The sequence below is a fragment of the Nyctibius grandis genome, chromosome 2 (genome assembly GCF_013368605.1).
Source record: "Nyctibius grandis isolate bNycGra1 chromosome 2, bNycGra1.pri, whole genome shotgun sequence".
Taxonomy (NCBI): domain Eukaryota; kingdom Metazoa; phylum Chordata; class Aves; order Nyctibiiformes; family Nyctibiidae; genus Nyctibius; species Nyctibius grandis.
The window spans coordinates 21,420,842-21,436,311 of record NC_090659.1 but is presented as its reverse complement, the minus strand read 5'-3'; the positions used below and the strand labels follow the sequence as shown (position 1 = coordinate 21,436,311).

The 15,470-nt window shown below is 39.0% G+C and overlaps 1 protein-coding gene across 4 annotated transcripts in view; it reads right to left on the bottom strand.

Moving 5' to 3' along the window:
- DOP1B (DOP1 leucine zipper like protein B) overlaps nucleotides 1-15,470 on the bottom strand; it is a 52,425-nt gene that overhangs the window by 13,490 nt on the left and 23,465 nt on the right. For 2 of the 4 annotated variants that reach the window (XM_068417504.1, XM_068417495.1), the window contains exons 10-21: nucleotides 13,521-13,641; nucleotides 12,902-13,021; nucleotides 12,193-12,298; nucleotides 11,537-11,728; nucleotides 10,004-10,694; nucleotides 8,218-8,489; nucleotides 7,271-7,423; nucleotides 6,129-6,229; nucleotides 5,272-5,462; nucleotides 1,913-3,527; nucleotides 1,160-1,271; nucleotides 354-542 (exon numbers count right to left, since the gene is read on the bottom strand). In XM_068417504.1, the coding sequence (XP_068273605.1) occupies nucleotides 354-542; nucleotides 1,160-1,271; nucleotides 1,913-3,527; nucleotides 5,272-5,462; nucleotides 6,129-6,229; nucleotides 7,271-7,423; nucleotides 8,218-8,489; nucleotides 10,004-10,694; nucleotides 11,537-11,728; nucleotides 12,193-12,298; nucleotides 12,902-13,021; nucleotides 13,521-13,641 (3,863 nt within the window). The remainder of the gene's footprint in view (nucleotides 1-353; nucleotides 543-1,159; nucleotides 1,272-1,912; nucleotides 3,528-5,271; nucleotides 5,463-6,128; nucleotides 6,230-7,270; nucleotides 7,424-8,217; nucleotides 8,490-10,003; nucleotides 10,695-11,536; nucleotides 11,729-12,192; nucleotides 12,299-12,901; nucleotides 13,022-13,520; nucleotides 13,642-15,470) is intronic. The other 2 variants (XM_068417519.1, XM_068417512.1) reach the window with 2 other exon arrangements.

The following is a 15,470-nucleotide window of genomic DNA, read 5'->3' as shown; positions in this document are numbered from 1 at the left end:
AAGTCTAGTATTTTTATTCCTTTAAGTACATGTTCTACTGCCTGTGGAAGGTGCAGACAGTTCAGAGGCAGTTTGCTCTACGGCTGCTATTAGCAGCTCACAGAAAAATCAAAATATTAAACAGATCAGATAAGGGTGCAGATGGTCAAGAAGAACAGGGAAAAATCTACTTCTGTAGGTAAGTACTGAGCAAGTCTGTAGCTCGTGAGTGTTCTTCAAAAATTCTTTGTGGCCCAATATCATTCATGTGGCCTAATGGCAAAACTATTCCTATGAACTCTATGTAAAATGCACTGGTGAGGGAGGGGATGACAAGGATGATGAGATACACAGCAGTTTAAAAGAACTCCTACTTTGGTTGCTTTAAAGTAGACTGAAGAAGAGCCTTTAGTTGTTCCAAAGAAGTCAGTTGGTCTTTTTTGAGAGTCTTCCCTCTTTATAATGCTCCAAAGAAGGGACATGGTATTAATAACGTGAGGCAATTCTTCCAAAATGGCATTCCTAGCATTTCTCAGGTTTGCAGGTTCAGCTAAACATGATGACTAGAAAAAAACAAAAATATGAATATTAAAATACATTATATTATGCATCACAGAGTGACTGCTCTTATTCTATAATTAGGAGAATTATAGTCAACTTCTGTAATGACAACTTTAAAAAGAATTCAACTATTCTATTTCTGAAATATATCACTGCTGTTAGAGTCTACTGAATTTGCTGTTCACTATATCTTGGCACAGAGAGAATTGATTTGTCTAGGAAATTATTAGGGTAACATCCTCTTCTGACAAACATTATAGGAATAAAAATTGTAGAGAACACATCAGCATGTTATCAACTCAAAAGAAAATAGAAGACTTTGTTAATGACAGAGCAATTGCAGACAAGCTACACAGGACTGGTATTTGTGTGACCAAGATCATCATGAACATCTTCTGCTTCAAATTAACTTTCCTGTCTTCAAACAAAAAAATTAAGTTCAGTGTCCTTCCCTTTCACTTAGTTCACTTCTTTTGGTGTGCTATGAGGCTTCTTTAAGGTTATCTCCTTGTACAAGCACCGCTTTACTACTTCTATTCACCTCTGAATGAAAAAGGGATGCATACTTTGACGAACTGGTGCTGAGGTGTCAAGCGAGTGGTAGGCGTTAAGTACTTACCTTTTTAGTTTGATTAGGGTGATCCAGAAGGCAGAAGTGACCAATGGTTGTCAAACCTTCCAAAAGGGTTAGTGGGTAATCAGGTGTAACATTTTCTCTTTTAGAAGTTAAGCTTTAGAGGAGGGGGGGAGGGGAAAAAAAAAAAAAAAAAAATTAACAGGCCAAGTTGTATTTCCTTGATTAAAAATTCCAGTAGAAATCTCTTTCTATTCAATAGTTAAAAGAATACTGGAATGACCAGACAGGAATATCAAAACAAAGGATTCACAAACTATGCTTGGCCAACCCTGTTTCCTTGTCTAGATCTTTTAGAATATTATTCCCCACCTGACCATGAATCTTTAGCGTTCAATTATTTTTCCCTACTCCTTTCACTTACTGCCTGTTCTGAACAGTATCACTGATTTTTTTCATCAGGGTGTCTCTCCTCAATTAGTCCTCCAAAATCCTCAGTCTTGTCAAAACTGGGAACTTTTTTATTTGGATTGCAGGCAGAGGGGGACAGGAAGTATCACAGCTGCTCGTCATTCTTGCTGCTGCTCCCGTTTCCTCTCTTCCTCCAGCCGCAGTGAGCCCTGCTACAACAATACTGCCTCCACCTCACCTGGGCTCAAGGGACAAATGGCTGCATGTGCAGCAGGGTTTGAGGATCAAACTTGGGGAGCTACAACACTAAACCAGTAAGTTACTATGCACCACGCTGTAGTAAGGGGAACTTTTCAGCATAACAGATCCCACACTGCAGACTCTTACCTTGCTGATGTTTTTGCAGATGTCTTCACAGCTTCATTTTCATACTGTTTGACAAGCTCATCCAGGTTTTTACATATCTGTATAACAAATGGTGCCACAGTCCAGCCTAAAGACTTCCCAAAATAGGGCAGGGAACATGTGACTAAGCCTACCCAAGTGGGATGCATCCCATAGCCATACTCTGGTTGCAAACCTCTAACGACAGCAGAGACAAATAATCCCTGTGAAGTTATTGGGTGTGGGTAGACATATTGCATTGCACCAATAGCCTGCTGGAAATTAAGGGCCTGCTGCCATTCCTTAGAGAGGTCTGGCTGATTCTCCTGCTCCTCATGAGTCTGTCCAAGATGGTGCTCCAAGACAATCAATACCTGCAAGAGCTTCAGCAACTCAATCTGGAGTGGGTGTTCACTCCATATTTGATCATGCCCAAAATTGATTAGGTTCTCTTCAAAGAGCTCTTCTTCAGGAACATTATTAAATCCATCTGCCATAAGCAGTTCATACCTTTTCTGACTTGTGTACATAGATGCAGACAAAGAAAGAAGAACAAACTCCTGAATTTTGCATCTTCCTAGCAAATTGTGTATGAACTCTACGTTCTTATTCTCTGCTGCCTTTGCCATAGTAGCTAGCTGGGTCATCATTCGAATCAGGACTTCCACACTTTTTACCTGAACATCTCTGTTGCCAAGCACATCTCTGTGTGTGACCTTCAAGTAGCACGGATAATATGAGCGCAGAAAACTGAGACAGAGGTAAGTGAGCAATTCTATTAGAAGAGAATGGGGACACATGGTTGGGGACTGAGGCTGAAGCTTGCCATAAAAACTCTGCCCCACAAGAGCTTCCTGATGGCGAGCTAGGAGATTGTAAATAAGATTCAAATGTGCTGTGGAGCTGGTATCCATGCTTGTACTTGCTACAGCTTCAATAAATTCTTTAGGGTTTGTTTTAAGCACTGCCTCCAGAACAGAAAAAGCATACAATACCCTCTTAGAATCATAAGGCTGCAAATACAACAGCATGTGTTTGAACAGAGCCTCAATCATATCCTGTTTTTCCTTCTGCTGCTTGAGCAACCTAGAATGGGTGATTTCCTGGAGCTCCAAGTCCACCTCTTCATCACTTGACAAAGACTCTGATGCTTGAGTCCTCTCAGAGTCAGCACGCACAAGGTTTAGCGCTACACTGGATTTGGAGCTTTCAGGAAGGAATGCATTGAGAGAACTCACATGGTTTGTGGTCTCTTTGCTGTCGGTTGCAGCACTGTCATTGTTCTCATTGCTCACTTCTTGCAGCTCCAGAGAAGAAGAAAAAGAGGACGTATTTTCACTGTCATGGCCTGTGCTGGTGTCTGCTGATTCTGTGTGCTCACTATTATCTTGGTCACCATCTGCTTCATATGCAGTTACTGGATTACAAGAACTATCATTTTCAGACTGTTCAGTTTTTAACTCCGGCTTCTCTGGATCTTTTTCCACTTCTGCCCAAATTGCTTCTCTATCCACAGTAGTAAACTGGCTCAATGGAAAGCTTTCCTCGGAATTGCTCTCAGAGATGCCAGACTCTTTCAAGGATGCCTTTTTCTTGCAAAGCCAATCACGCATATCTTCTGAAAAAAATTTTTTTTTTCTTTTCAAAAAGAGCATATAATCATCCATTTCACACAACATGCTTTACATTGAATAAATCATTGTATGAAAAAAAGATTAAAAGGCTACTCTGCTCTAGCCTATTAATTGTAATGACTGGAGATAAAAAAAATCCTGGGTTAAGGCAAGAATTATCTTTTTATTAAAGTGGTAGAGCAGTCCTAACCTACGGTAAGCACAAGAGAATACAATCAAAACATAAAGCACATGCTGTTTCTCTTATACTGTGATTCCCTAGATGTGAATTTTTTTTTTTATGCTTCCTTAGCATAAAATGTTTGTTGAGATCAGGAGGGAAGTGAGAAGGATAGTAACAGAGAAATTTTTTAAAATACGTTTTAAAATTTCTTTTAAAGAGCTAATGTTTTCCTTTATTACATGCTGTGGAACAAGAAAGGAATATATTAGCTCTGTGTTTGTATAGCATCTAATAAACAGGTCCCTTTGGATGCTATAAATGTCTGCCATCTAACTATTTGCCAATCAAGACACAAAAACAATTACGCAAGCAGAGAGCTAGGTTAACAGTAATGAGACAAACAGCTGACATAGAATTTTCTTTATACAAAACTACTGGACACTTCTCCACTGTCGTCCTGCTCTGCTCCAGGAAACAACCTTGGCTACTTGGGCAGAATGGTGCCAAGTGTCTCATATCCATACCACTCCCAGCAATCCCAAATTTGAACAGGCTTCCCAGTGATCCCAAACCTGAGCAGACTGCCAGCCTTCACAGGACTCTGCACTTAGAGCAAACCCTGGCTCCGTACCTGTCTCAGTCTTCCTCAACTGCTCCCCACAGGTCTCTGCCACACTTGTCTGTTCCACGCTTGACACATAGATCATATGTGGTTCACAGTGGTTCTCATTACGGATCTTAAAATGGACATCTTCCAGCTGTCAAATTTAGCCTGTCAAGGTAAAGACGCCCTGCCACATTCTTAAATTCAGGTGGCTGGAGGTCATCATCAATTCCAAATATCTGTCTTTGCTTCTACATCCTAGCTCTGGGATACCTCAAGACTCATGCCACAAGGACTCAGCTCTCCTCTTGAATCAAGATGGATCTTCTTTGGACAAGAACATTTTAATTTTTAGAAGTTCGCAGAATTAGGTGTTGGGTTTTTTTTGTTGTGTAGTGTGCCCTAAACAGCAAGATGTTCCTCACAACTTGTCTGATTATTTTAACAAGATGCTGAGTAGAGAAACCTGGTATGAGGGTGCATCATGTGCTGGGGCAAGACTGAGTGGAGAGAGTAAGATTTGCCTGTCCATCCTGCCTACTGGAACAGTTCCTGGACTGACATAGTCATCAAACTGCTCCTGGATTTCATTTGGTTGCAGACCTAGTTTTGCTCGAGAAGGGATCCTGTGAACAGTGAACACACATGCAGTGTGGATGATCTAGGAATGGCAATGAGAAGTGTGGGACAAGATCTCAGAGCAAAGCAAGGAGCAATCCAAACCAACAGTGCAGCTACCATAATAGAAATGATCATTAGGCCTTCAACTAGCATGACTTACTCCTGAACTCTGTTTTAGACATCACCAGAGGTACTTGGATGAGGAGGAATCTATGGAACTGCTACACGACAACTCAGGGTAATAGGATGCCGTTGCACTTCAGAGACTACCTTCAGTAGGTGTTCAGGAGTACGCAATGCTATCTTAGCACTTACAATTTCAGTCCAAGAACAGTTTTACCTGCTGAATTTTTCTGTTTGATGTAGTGGATGGACGTGCGCTGTGTCTTTGGATGAAGCAGCAGCAGCAGGACTGGTTCAAGAATCCGTGCAACATCATTAAGTGAAAGAGCACGGATCAGCCAGCCCTGTGCTGCAGCACCAATTGCGCCATCTGAACAATTGAGACTGTCCAGTACCACAAACAGAGACCTGAGTGGAGAAATCAGAGCGAAGAAGTACAATTGAAATCCCCAAAAAAGTTAATGCAAACAACAAAATAGTGGCAGGGAATAGACATAGTGCATGTTCAAGTCAGCATCAGCCAATGGCTCATGTCTGTTAACAATAGCTTGATCATGCACATTTTCGAGTTGGGGTCAAGTACACATGCGTTTGTAGAAGCAAGGCCATACATATACTCACACTCTAGAAGAGCAGCATATTTTAAAGTTCTTTCACATATTTAGAAAGACTCTTAATGCTTTTGTCTCATTTTATACAAAGGTTATGATCTTGTAAACAGGAAGTAAAACTAATTTTTTTTTGCACAAGTAACTGATTCTATTTTCTTTGGAAAAAAAATCTAACCAGCTCCAAGATAAAAAATGTCTGCTATGCAGAAACATGTCTGCAAGCTACTCTTCATATATGAAGCTCTTTCTATTTTTACAGAAACTTCCTTCACACAAAAAAGTGCACCATGCACTCAGAGTGCTTTGCAAAGGTAATAGTGCAAGAAAGTTGAAGATCTTCCTTTTGCTCATTTTTTGTTCTCTCCACAGAGAACTTTTTCCCACCTTAGAAAAAAGAACAGAACAAAGCATGATATAGTTAAATATATAAATGTAAGTCCAAGCCAGTGGAAATGGAAAATACCTATCAAAGGACCGATTGTGAGAAGTCACTCTGCTGCCTTGGATCTCTCTGGTCAGATGCCACATGACAGAGAATCTGAACAGTGCTTCCAGCCTTGTCCCCTTTGCAAGGAAACAAGACAGATATATATTTTTTGCAGCATTTATCTCCGAGTACAGTTTTAGTGATTTTTAAACCTCTAGCAGAACAACAGTTTTTGTTTAGATGACTGCTAATCCTTCTCAGGTAGCGTGAGAGCGCTTCTTTATTTTGCAATAGACTAAACCAAAATGCCATATATCCATGAATGCACAACGAAAACTGAACAGCCACATTGTTTGTAGGAGCAAAAAAAGACATCCCAATACACCAAAAATGTATTTCAGGATTCTTGTGTATAAACATTTCAGTCTTGGTTTGGTGTTAAGGAGGTTTAAAAATTGGATGACAAACAAGAAGACATTGGTATATTAGGTAGTGTTTGTTATTGGTAATTTTGTTTGAAAGCTTTTAAAAGATTTCTAAACTTCTAAATTTCAAAATTGCAAGAGCAAAGATACGAAAACAATACCTAAGACTGAAGGCGGCTGTTTTAAGTTTTATTGTGCAAGGCACTTCTCATAAATACACAGTGAGTTATTAAAGAACTGTCATTAAACTGTCATTAAACTAGGTAAGTAAAATAATTAATAACTGGCTCACTTAAAATACAGCTTACTTATTATGAGAACTAAATACTAAGGTGGACACAGGGTCAACATTATGTTGACATACACTTACAAGGTAATAAAGTCTTTTGTTGGAATATGAAGTTTACAAAATCAACACAAAATAAAATTATTTTAGAGTAATTGGTGGAGCTGGGTCAGTTTGGGAATACTGACAAAAACTGAAAGTTTTTAGATACTACATGATTTGGGCCAAAACTTAAAAAGCTCCAGCATTGACTGATAGAGTTTGTATCCAGGGTTTAAGTTTAGCAGCAGTCCCATGATGAATAAATCCCAGGGAATTGTAAAGGCGTGGACAGAGTCTGTTGGACTCTCAGAAAACAGAGGGACCGTAGGAGTGAAGATGTGGGGTAGAAGGGAACCGGAGGCAGTCTGTGAAGCACTGGAACAACTCTACAGTCATGAAAGGCCTTCAGTGAATACAGGACTTACTTTATCACGATCCAAAAGTGCGTGGCAGATAATGTCTTCACAGATATTTGCTGATGGTGCCAAGCAGTGCAGCCTGTAGAACAGTTCCACACAGGCAATGTGATGCTCCCGTGTCTCTTTGTTCAGCTGATTCCAGAGAACACAGGCTACTCTCTAGAGAAAAATAACAACATTTAATAATAACAATAACAGATATTTCTTCCCTGACTTAAAAGCTTTCCATTGCATAAATGCCCTCTATTACCAAAAGGGATTTCCAAATTGTCTTAGTTTAGCAAAGAGCAAGAATTCAGGTCATACACTCAGACCTAAAGGAATGCAACTTTCCTACCCCAGTAGGACAGGTAATTCAAATGTACATGCACCAGAAGTTAAGAAAAGCTTTTCTGCTTCTATTTTCTGGGTCAAAACTTAACAGATTGTACAGGTGTCAGGCACAGCAACTGGAAATACAGTAATTAAGAAAAAGATCTTGGAACCAACCCTCATACCAACACTAATATCAATAAATGGTCAGGAGAAGGAAAGCATCTGTGAAATATATATACTCAAAACAAGGAGGACGGAACGTTTTCATTATTATTATTCACCCACTAACATTTTCTGTTATCTGAAAATTTAAGAGTGGTATCGAAGTTCTCTAAAGTATAACTTTCAGGCTAATGAAACCAAACCCTTAAGTCAGTAATCAACTATACCTACCCCCCAAGAATTTGGGCACAAAAACAACTAGCAATTTGAAAATAACCTGCCACTTTTGAACATCCTGTTGGAAAGCACATGAAGAAGAATGCAATTGCTTTCAAATGCTTGTGGAAGCAAAAAATGGCAATGTGTCATTGTAACACAAACATGTTGCCCTCCAACATCCATGCAAATGTCATTTGCTTTCCCACCCCATCCTTAGAGGTTCGGTGTAGCTAGGCAGTGAAAAAGAAAATTGACACCTGGTAGAAATCTGTTTTCTCTGAGATGATCTTTAGAACTCCAGGCGCAATGGGAGGAAGGGTGACCATCTGTAGCTTTCCAAAGAAGGGGTTGTGGCCAGACACTTTGTACCGCTTCATTCTGTCTTCTATCACAAGTGCCAGTGACTGGGAATGGTTGATCAACTCCAGCAGCGTGAAGATGGACACGTTCTGAACATAGCAATCATTCACACAACAGCATATTGTCATTAAGGACTTCAGCCACAGAGGGAAGCTGGCATCACAACCTCCTCAGAAGAGAAGTGAGAAAAAAGTTTTTGAATAATCTCAAGGTTATGGTCATATTTCCAAGAATTCTTCAATCAATCAAGCTCACAGAACCAAGAGACAAAAATGACTGCCCAAATCCAACTGTCATGCTATCGTCAAGTCCCTTACTTCAAAAGTGACTTGCTTCAAAGCAAGTTATATTCTTTTCCCTATTTCTTCCAGCAGAAAGCTCTTGCAGGACTTCAGTAACTAGTGGATATCTGCTTTCCAGTTTATGTTATTCACAACTAGTTTTTACTGCTACTATTTTCCAGCTGTCATTGTCAAAAACAACAGAGGTCTGCTGATCAGACCAAGCAAGGATGCTCTTTCAGGTAGCATCGAGGCTTATCATTTCAGAAACCATGAAGCACACAAGGAATGAATAAGGCTAACTTGACTATCAAGTCAAGTCATCTTTGCCTCTCCTGAGTAAATAATCAGATAAAAGTTTTATTAAGGCTTGTCTGGAGACAGTCTGAAGTATGAGTTCACACCTCGGGCTTCAAAACCAAACATTTTAACTGCTTTACTACTACAACAAAATGACCATTCTTCCTTCTCCACATCAGATAACTTCTGTATCACGTTCAGCCCAGAGCTTCATTATCAGAAGTTCTCTCTTTTTGGCTTTAAACCTTGTATTCTCCATGGTATGCAGTTGAAAAGAATTTTGAAAATAAACTTCCATAATCCTAGGATGATATTCCAAAGAAACACAATTATAAAAGCAAGTTCAGCTACATTGCTGACCACATGGAAGGCACTGCAAATATGCAAAAGTGTCCATGTCAAGCAGACAGCTCACCCATGTAGATGATGGGCATAACATCACTTTGCTGAGGAAGACAGCAGAAATTTGTAGTGAGGTGAGCAAGAGAACACAATTTTCCAGTTTCCTACCTCTCCATTTGCTACAAACTTATCTTGTCAGCTAGCCTTCAGGCTAATAACTGCTCCTGCTAAATCTAATGAAAGAACTCGAATTCCCAGAACGAACAGGCCGTCCAATTATACAAGATTATTCTTATATGTTAGCTTACATTGGACTCCTTTGAATTCTGAGGGTTAGGGAAAGAGCTGGTTTTGTTTCTGTTATGGTTTAGAGCTCCAGTTTTCTACTTACACCCATCTTCCTCCAACATATCCTTTTTTTTGGGGGAAGGGGGACACAGGACACACATGGACAGGACACGGGTTTCCTGAAAATCCTGAACCATGCCACAAGGCTCTACAGGCCAGAAGGTCTTTTCATCCCTTCAGCTACAGGTTTTGTAGTGAAAGCTTTCAAAAGAATGTGAATTTAAAAATTGTCCTGCAAGACACAAAACACATGCTGATGTAGGTAAGTCTTTAATTCACATGCAACTTGCCTTCAGCCCTGTCAAAAGGCATTACTACTGGCCCTGGTCACATGTCTTGCAAATAGCCAAGCTCACACTGCTATTTGCATCCTCAAATGCTCGAGTTGCCCAGTAAAGGAATCTTTTCTTACCAGGAACCTGAAACAGAGAGAGATACAACTGTTCCATCTCCTCCTCTGAAAGATAGACTGGGAATGTGGTACAATCCAACAAAAGGTGACAAGCCGCAGCGAAAGCTTCTTTGCAGTCACCTCTAAGGGGTCCCAAGACAAACATCACTTGTTCTAAGTCCCACTCTTCTTCCTCCTTTTCCTTTTTATTGCCAGAGTTGTGGTCAGAAGGAAGAGGATTAGAACTCTTGTTCTTGAATGGTGACCCTCGAACTGAGAACAAATCTGAAAGCATTTGTTTAAACTGAGGTACAGTGATTTGCTTTGCATCCCATGGGCTCTTCTTCTTGCTAGCACTTTCAGGTAATCTGTAGCCATTCTCTTTTTTCTCTTTTCCACTCAGATTCATTGAGATGCTTTCGTTACTTGTTTCTTGAAATTGCACCCCAAAAATGTATTTACTGGAAAACTTGGCAACTAGCTCTTGGATGCAATACAAAGTCTTCTGAATATTCCCCCCTTTCTTCCAGACATCATCTCTCTCAAGGGTCACAGTTGGCACCCCCAAGTGCTGAGAGAGCTCTGGGGAGGAAGCACTTAGACCAATGCCACTGTCTTCTGACTTCAGGGGAGGGAATGGAGTCTCATCCTCCTCCTGCAGCACAGACTTAGTCTCCAAGGTTATGTCCACATTTTCCTTTTTCACTGGGATCTAAAACAGGAATGTTAATGTGGTTAATATGGTACTGTGTAAATCATTTTAAACTATGTAGAACTGTGGCAGGCACTGGGGAACAGCAATGACTGAAAAAATACCCCCTACTACTTGCACTTTCCAGACACAGATTACTTTTACAAAATCATGAGATATAGTTATTTGTAAGCAGTTCAATTCAATTGCATTTAAAACCTAACAAATGTTTGTATAATCCTCACACCTTGATTCAGCAAAAAACAACAGACACATAGCTACAGATACTTAGCAAATGGAAACGTTTCCTTGAAATCAATTCACCATTAGAACAGTATTACATACATTGGATTATTTCTAGTCAAATGCATATGTTTGTTCTACTGCAAAACTTTGGCCGGCTGTGTTTGTGTGACTACTTTATGCTATCTGTTCCTCATTACCCATCATGGTCTCTTGCATACAAATAATACCACATTGTGTTAAACTAAATTATTAATTGAAAGCCTTGCAGACTTAATGAGCTTTAAAGCTGGGCTTGATTTGGCAACTCGAATCTTTAGCAATGGCAAGGTTTTCAAAACCATTAAGATCACACTGGTCTCAAGAGGCAGGATTATAGCCCCAGTTTCACACAAGACTATACTCCTTCACTGTCACAAGTAATTCAGACAAGTCAGAACTGAATACCCAGTAAGAATAACAAGGCATTAGGTATCTTCTTTGGCCCCTTCCAGAGCTAAGCCTCAAAAATCTTGATTGCTGCAGTTATCATCTAGGTTTAAGTTAGGAGAATCAGCATTTTAAAATAAGTTATGTTACCAACAATTTTAAACATCTATGAGTAGCTGAAAAACACCTACCCCATTTCCACTTCCTGTCTCAATGTCCAAATAGGAAGGGGGCATTTGCACTTTGCTAAGCACTTTAAAACAGGTCTTTAAGGCATGAGTGAGTTCTGGTAAACCTAATACTTCCATATTTTCCAGGAGAGACTGCACCATATAACTGAGCATCTGTGGAAGATACTGAGTCTGCACTTCAGAGTAGAGTTCCTAAAATAAATAAGCACTGTTTAAAATAGTTATCACATATAATTATTCTCTGTCTAGCAACTCTGATCAATGATTGATAAAGTCAGTTCATGAATGTTTAAGCTGCACAAACTTGCTTCAGTGCTATTCCTTCTTTCTTCATTCTGAATCATAAAAAAACCTTACAACAGTCAGCCAGCTACTAAGAGACCAAAGGAAATTATTTACTCAGGAAGCAAAAGGTACACTTTTTCATTCCTTTGATAGAATCATCATACGTTAAAATGCAAACAATTTTTATTTTGCTAGGCAATAGCATGGGTAGATATATATAAGTCAGCACATAAAACTACACTTTGCAGGACATAGCATGCATACGCACACATATGTCAATTTGCCTGTTTTCATTTTAGGTAATCACAATATGAATTATTTGATTTTAAGTTTCTTAAGGCTTTGAAGCAGTTAACTTCAGGTTGCCTTACCAAAGGAATCACGTCAAGAAGAAACACCAATAGCGTGCAGAGCTCTGAAATTGTAGGAGGAGTGCTAATATTTTCAAGAGGATATCTCATCTGTGTGGATTTGTTTCTGGATTGAGAGAAACATTATTATGTAAGCTTTTTTCCTGTCAAAATTATTGTTACAGTCAAAAAGCTTCATTAAAACCAGCACAAAATACTGAACAGCTAGGCTTTCTGAAGCAAAGTAAAATGAGACTTCTAATACAGCAGGATAAAACATTCTGTCAAAACCACCTAAATTGTAGCTTGCATGTGGGATGCTAAAGTGCTTCTAATTTTCAGATTGAATCTCTATACGCAATCTTACTACTTAAAGTATAATCTTCTCTCTTATATTTAGAAAGAGATAAAAAGAGATGTATCTTTATTTTTCTTCAAAAAACACTTGTTCTTCCAAGGAAGACCTCTCCACCTCCCCCCCAAACTTTTTCCTCCTTCAGCTGTCATTTTGAAAGTAATTTATTTTATTCTCAGGTTGCTAGTTTCCATCTAATTGTTTACCTGTTTGCATTCTTGAATTATTTTAGGATGCAAATTACATATCTGTCTGATTCTAACGTGTATTATGTCCCTTCCAGAATTTAAATGCTTCAGTAAACTTTATTATCTTACACAGATAGGTCTAAGTAGCATTTTTAAGAAGAGCACTATTGTTTGACAACATAAACACCTGAAACAATCTTCGAAACATTTGGTCATGTAATCCCAAAGAAAATCCGTGCTTAAGGATGTGATCAACAAATTGACTGTTTTGACAATTTCCGAAGCATTTTTGTTCTCTTTGATTGCACTGTGTGAAAGTGAAAAAGAAAAAAAAAAAGAAACAGATGTCAGTGAAGATTCTAAGAGCATGCACATCACAGTATTAGCTGAAGTGTTCTAAAATCTTTTCCCCCCTTTCTCTACAAGCTAAAAGACATTGATTGTTTTAAATCAAGGACTAAGTCATTCTGGAATAGCTAGAGTTTGAGCATATTTCTCCCAGATGAAAGGAATCAAGCCTTCAACTTTGAAAATAAAAAGGCTAAGAGTTCTGTCACCAGACTGATTCTTGGCCAATATAACTGGATTGAATCAAAACCAATCAATCATATGCAGTGTGATTTTCTTCTCTGTTAATCAAAGAGAAATCAAGAATGTGTGAGGGAAAAAGGGAAGAAGATCTAGTCCTCTGTACAGAAGGTCACTTTGTTAAAAACCTAACCTTCCTTAAATTGATTACATTTTAATAACTTAGCTTAATATAAATGATACAGTTTCAGTTCATAGTTGAAAACTTGTAGTTATACCTTGCAAGCGTGTTGCCACTTTGATTGTAGCTAAGTTTGAGATCAGAACCAAGTGCATCTTTGCAGTAGGAATAAAAGGCTCTAATAACTTCAAGGAACAGATCCCCAACAACCTGCGGACCTACAATTGAAGGAAAAAAGAACCTAGTAGTTGCACCAAAGTGCTTGCTAGGCGGCTCAGTTACAAACTTGTATAGACTTTAATTAGGGGTAGCTAGACTAAAAAAACCATGATCACGCAAGTAGAAAAAAAACGCTTACATGGGTTTTTAAAATGTCAGATTTTCCAGTTAAAATTAAACATGTAGTTAAATATTTGGTGTTTTTAAAAATTCTAGTTAAATATCACCTGTTGTTCATTTTAGGAACTTTTTAAAGTGATACTTGGAAAGCCATAGCACTGGTTCTACATTACACTTAAGTCACTTCACTAAGGCACCTACACTGCAATCATTTCTAAGTGGACATAATCATAACCGTAAACCTGCAGTTCATGTGCTAAAAATAATCACCGTGTCTGTATCCATAAGGAAAACAAGCAGATTTCCCAATACCCATTTAACATAGTAGCCTTGATTAAATTTTGAGGGACAAAAGCTGGAAAAAACAGAAAATTGAGGAAGTTCAAAAGCCTAAATATATTAAAAAATGCAAATTTTAATTTCTTCTTAAAACTGTTTATAAGTTAGGTGTGTGCTGACAACTACACCAAATTTTCAAGGGTCAATACTCTTTTGTTTTATCTGAAATTGTCTATAGAGGAGGTGAACAAATAATAAATACAATACCCTAAACATGGAACCATTAAAAAAAATGTAGTGCATAAAGCATTCCAATGACTGCTTCTAAAAAGGGAAAAAAAAGTTAAAGCGACTAAGATAGCAGAAAAGGTCAAAGATTCTTGTTATGTTTTAATTTGCTACCTTTAAAAGAAAAGATTGTGTTGCTAAATCCATTTCAAAAGGAAGTGAAAGTCACAGTGGCTTAAGGCTCAAGAAGTTGCATTTTGTGTGCTGACTGGAATAGAAGGATTAAACTTTATAATGCAACTCAGCTAAATAACCTTTGTTTGCAGTTCAGATTAACACTGATTTTCAGCCAAATAAAACATACAATAGGGTAGTATCTGTCATCTACCTTTAAAATTAGACTAATCAAGAAATTTATAATGTAACAACCTTAGTCACAGAATCACAGAATCAACTAGGTTGGAAGAGACCGCTGGGATCATCGAGTCCAACCTTTGACCTAACACCACTGTGTCAACTAGACATGACACTAAGTGCCACATCCAGTCTTTTCTTAAAGACCTCCAGGGATGGTCACTCCACCACCTCTTTGGGTAGCCCATTCCAATGCCTAAGATTTCGTTCTTAAAGTATGTCCAGATTTCCTGGACCCCTTTGTTATCAAGAACTATTTCCCAGAGGACTCTCTGAACCAGTGTCCTGAATAGGCTGAAGTCCGCCCTCTGCAAGTCCAAGGCAGAGGTTTTGTTGACCCCCTTCCTTCTTTCCCCAAGAATTGAAAACTTATCATTTCATGGTCCCTGTGCCCAAGACGGACTCCAACCACCACTTCTCCCACCAGACCTTCTCTGTTTGTAAACAGCAGGTCTAGCAGGGCACCTCCCCTGGTGGGCTCACTAACCAGTCGTGTTAGGAAGTTATCTTCCACACACTCCAAGAACCTCCTAGACTGCCTCTTTCTGCTGAGTTCAGTTTCCAGCAGATATCCGGCAAATTAAAGTCTTCTACTAGAAAAAGGGCTGGCAACCTTGAAACATCAGCCAGCTGCTTGTAGAATAGCTCAACTGCCTCTTCATCCTGGTTGGGTGGTCTATAACAGACTCCCACCAGGATATCTGCCTTGCTGTCCTTCCCCCTGATTCTTACCAATAGGCACTCAACCTTATCATCACTATTCTTAAGCTCTATACAATCGAAACAC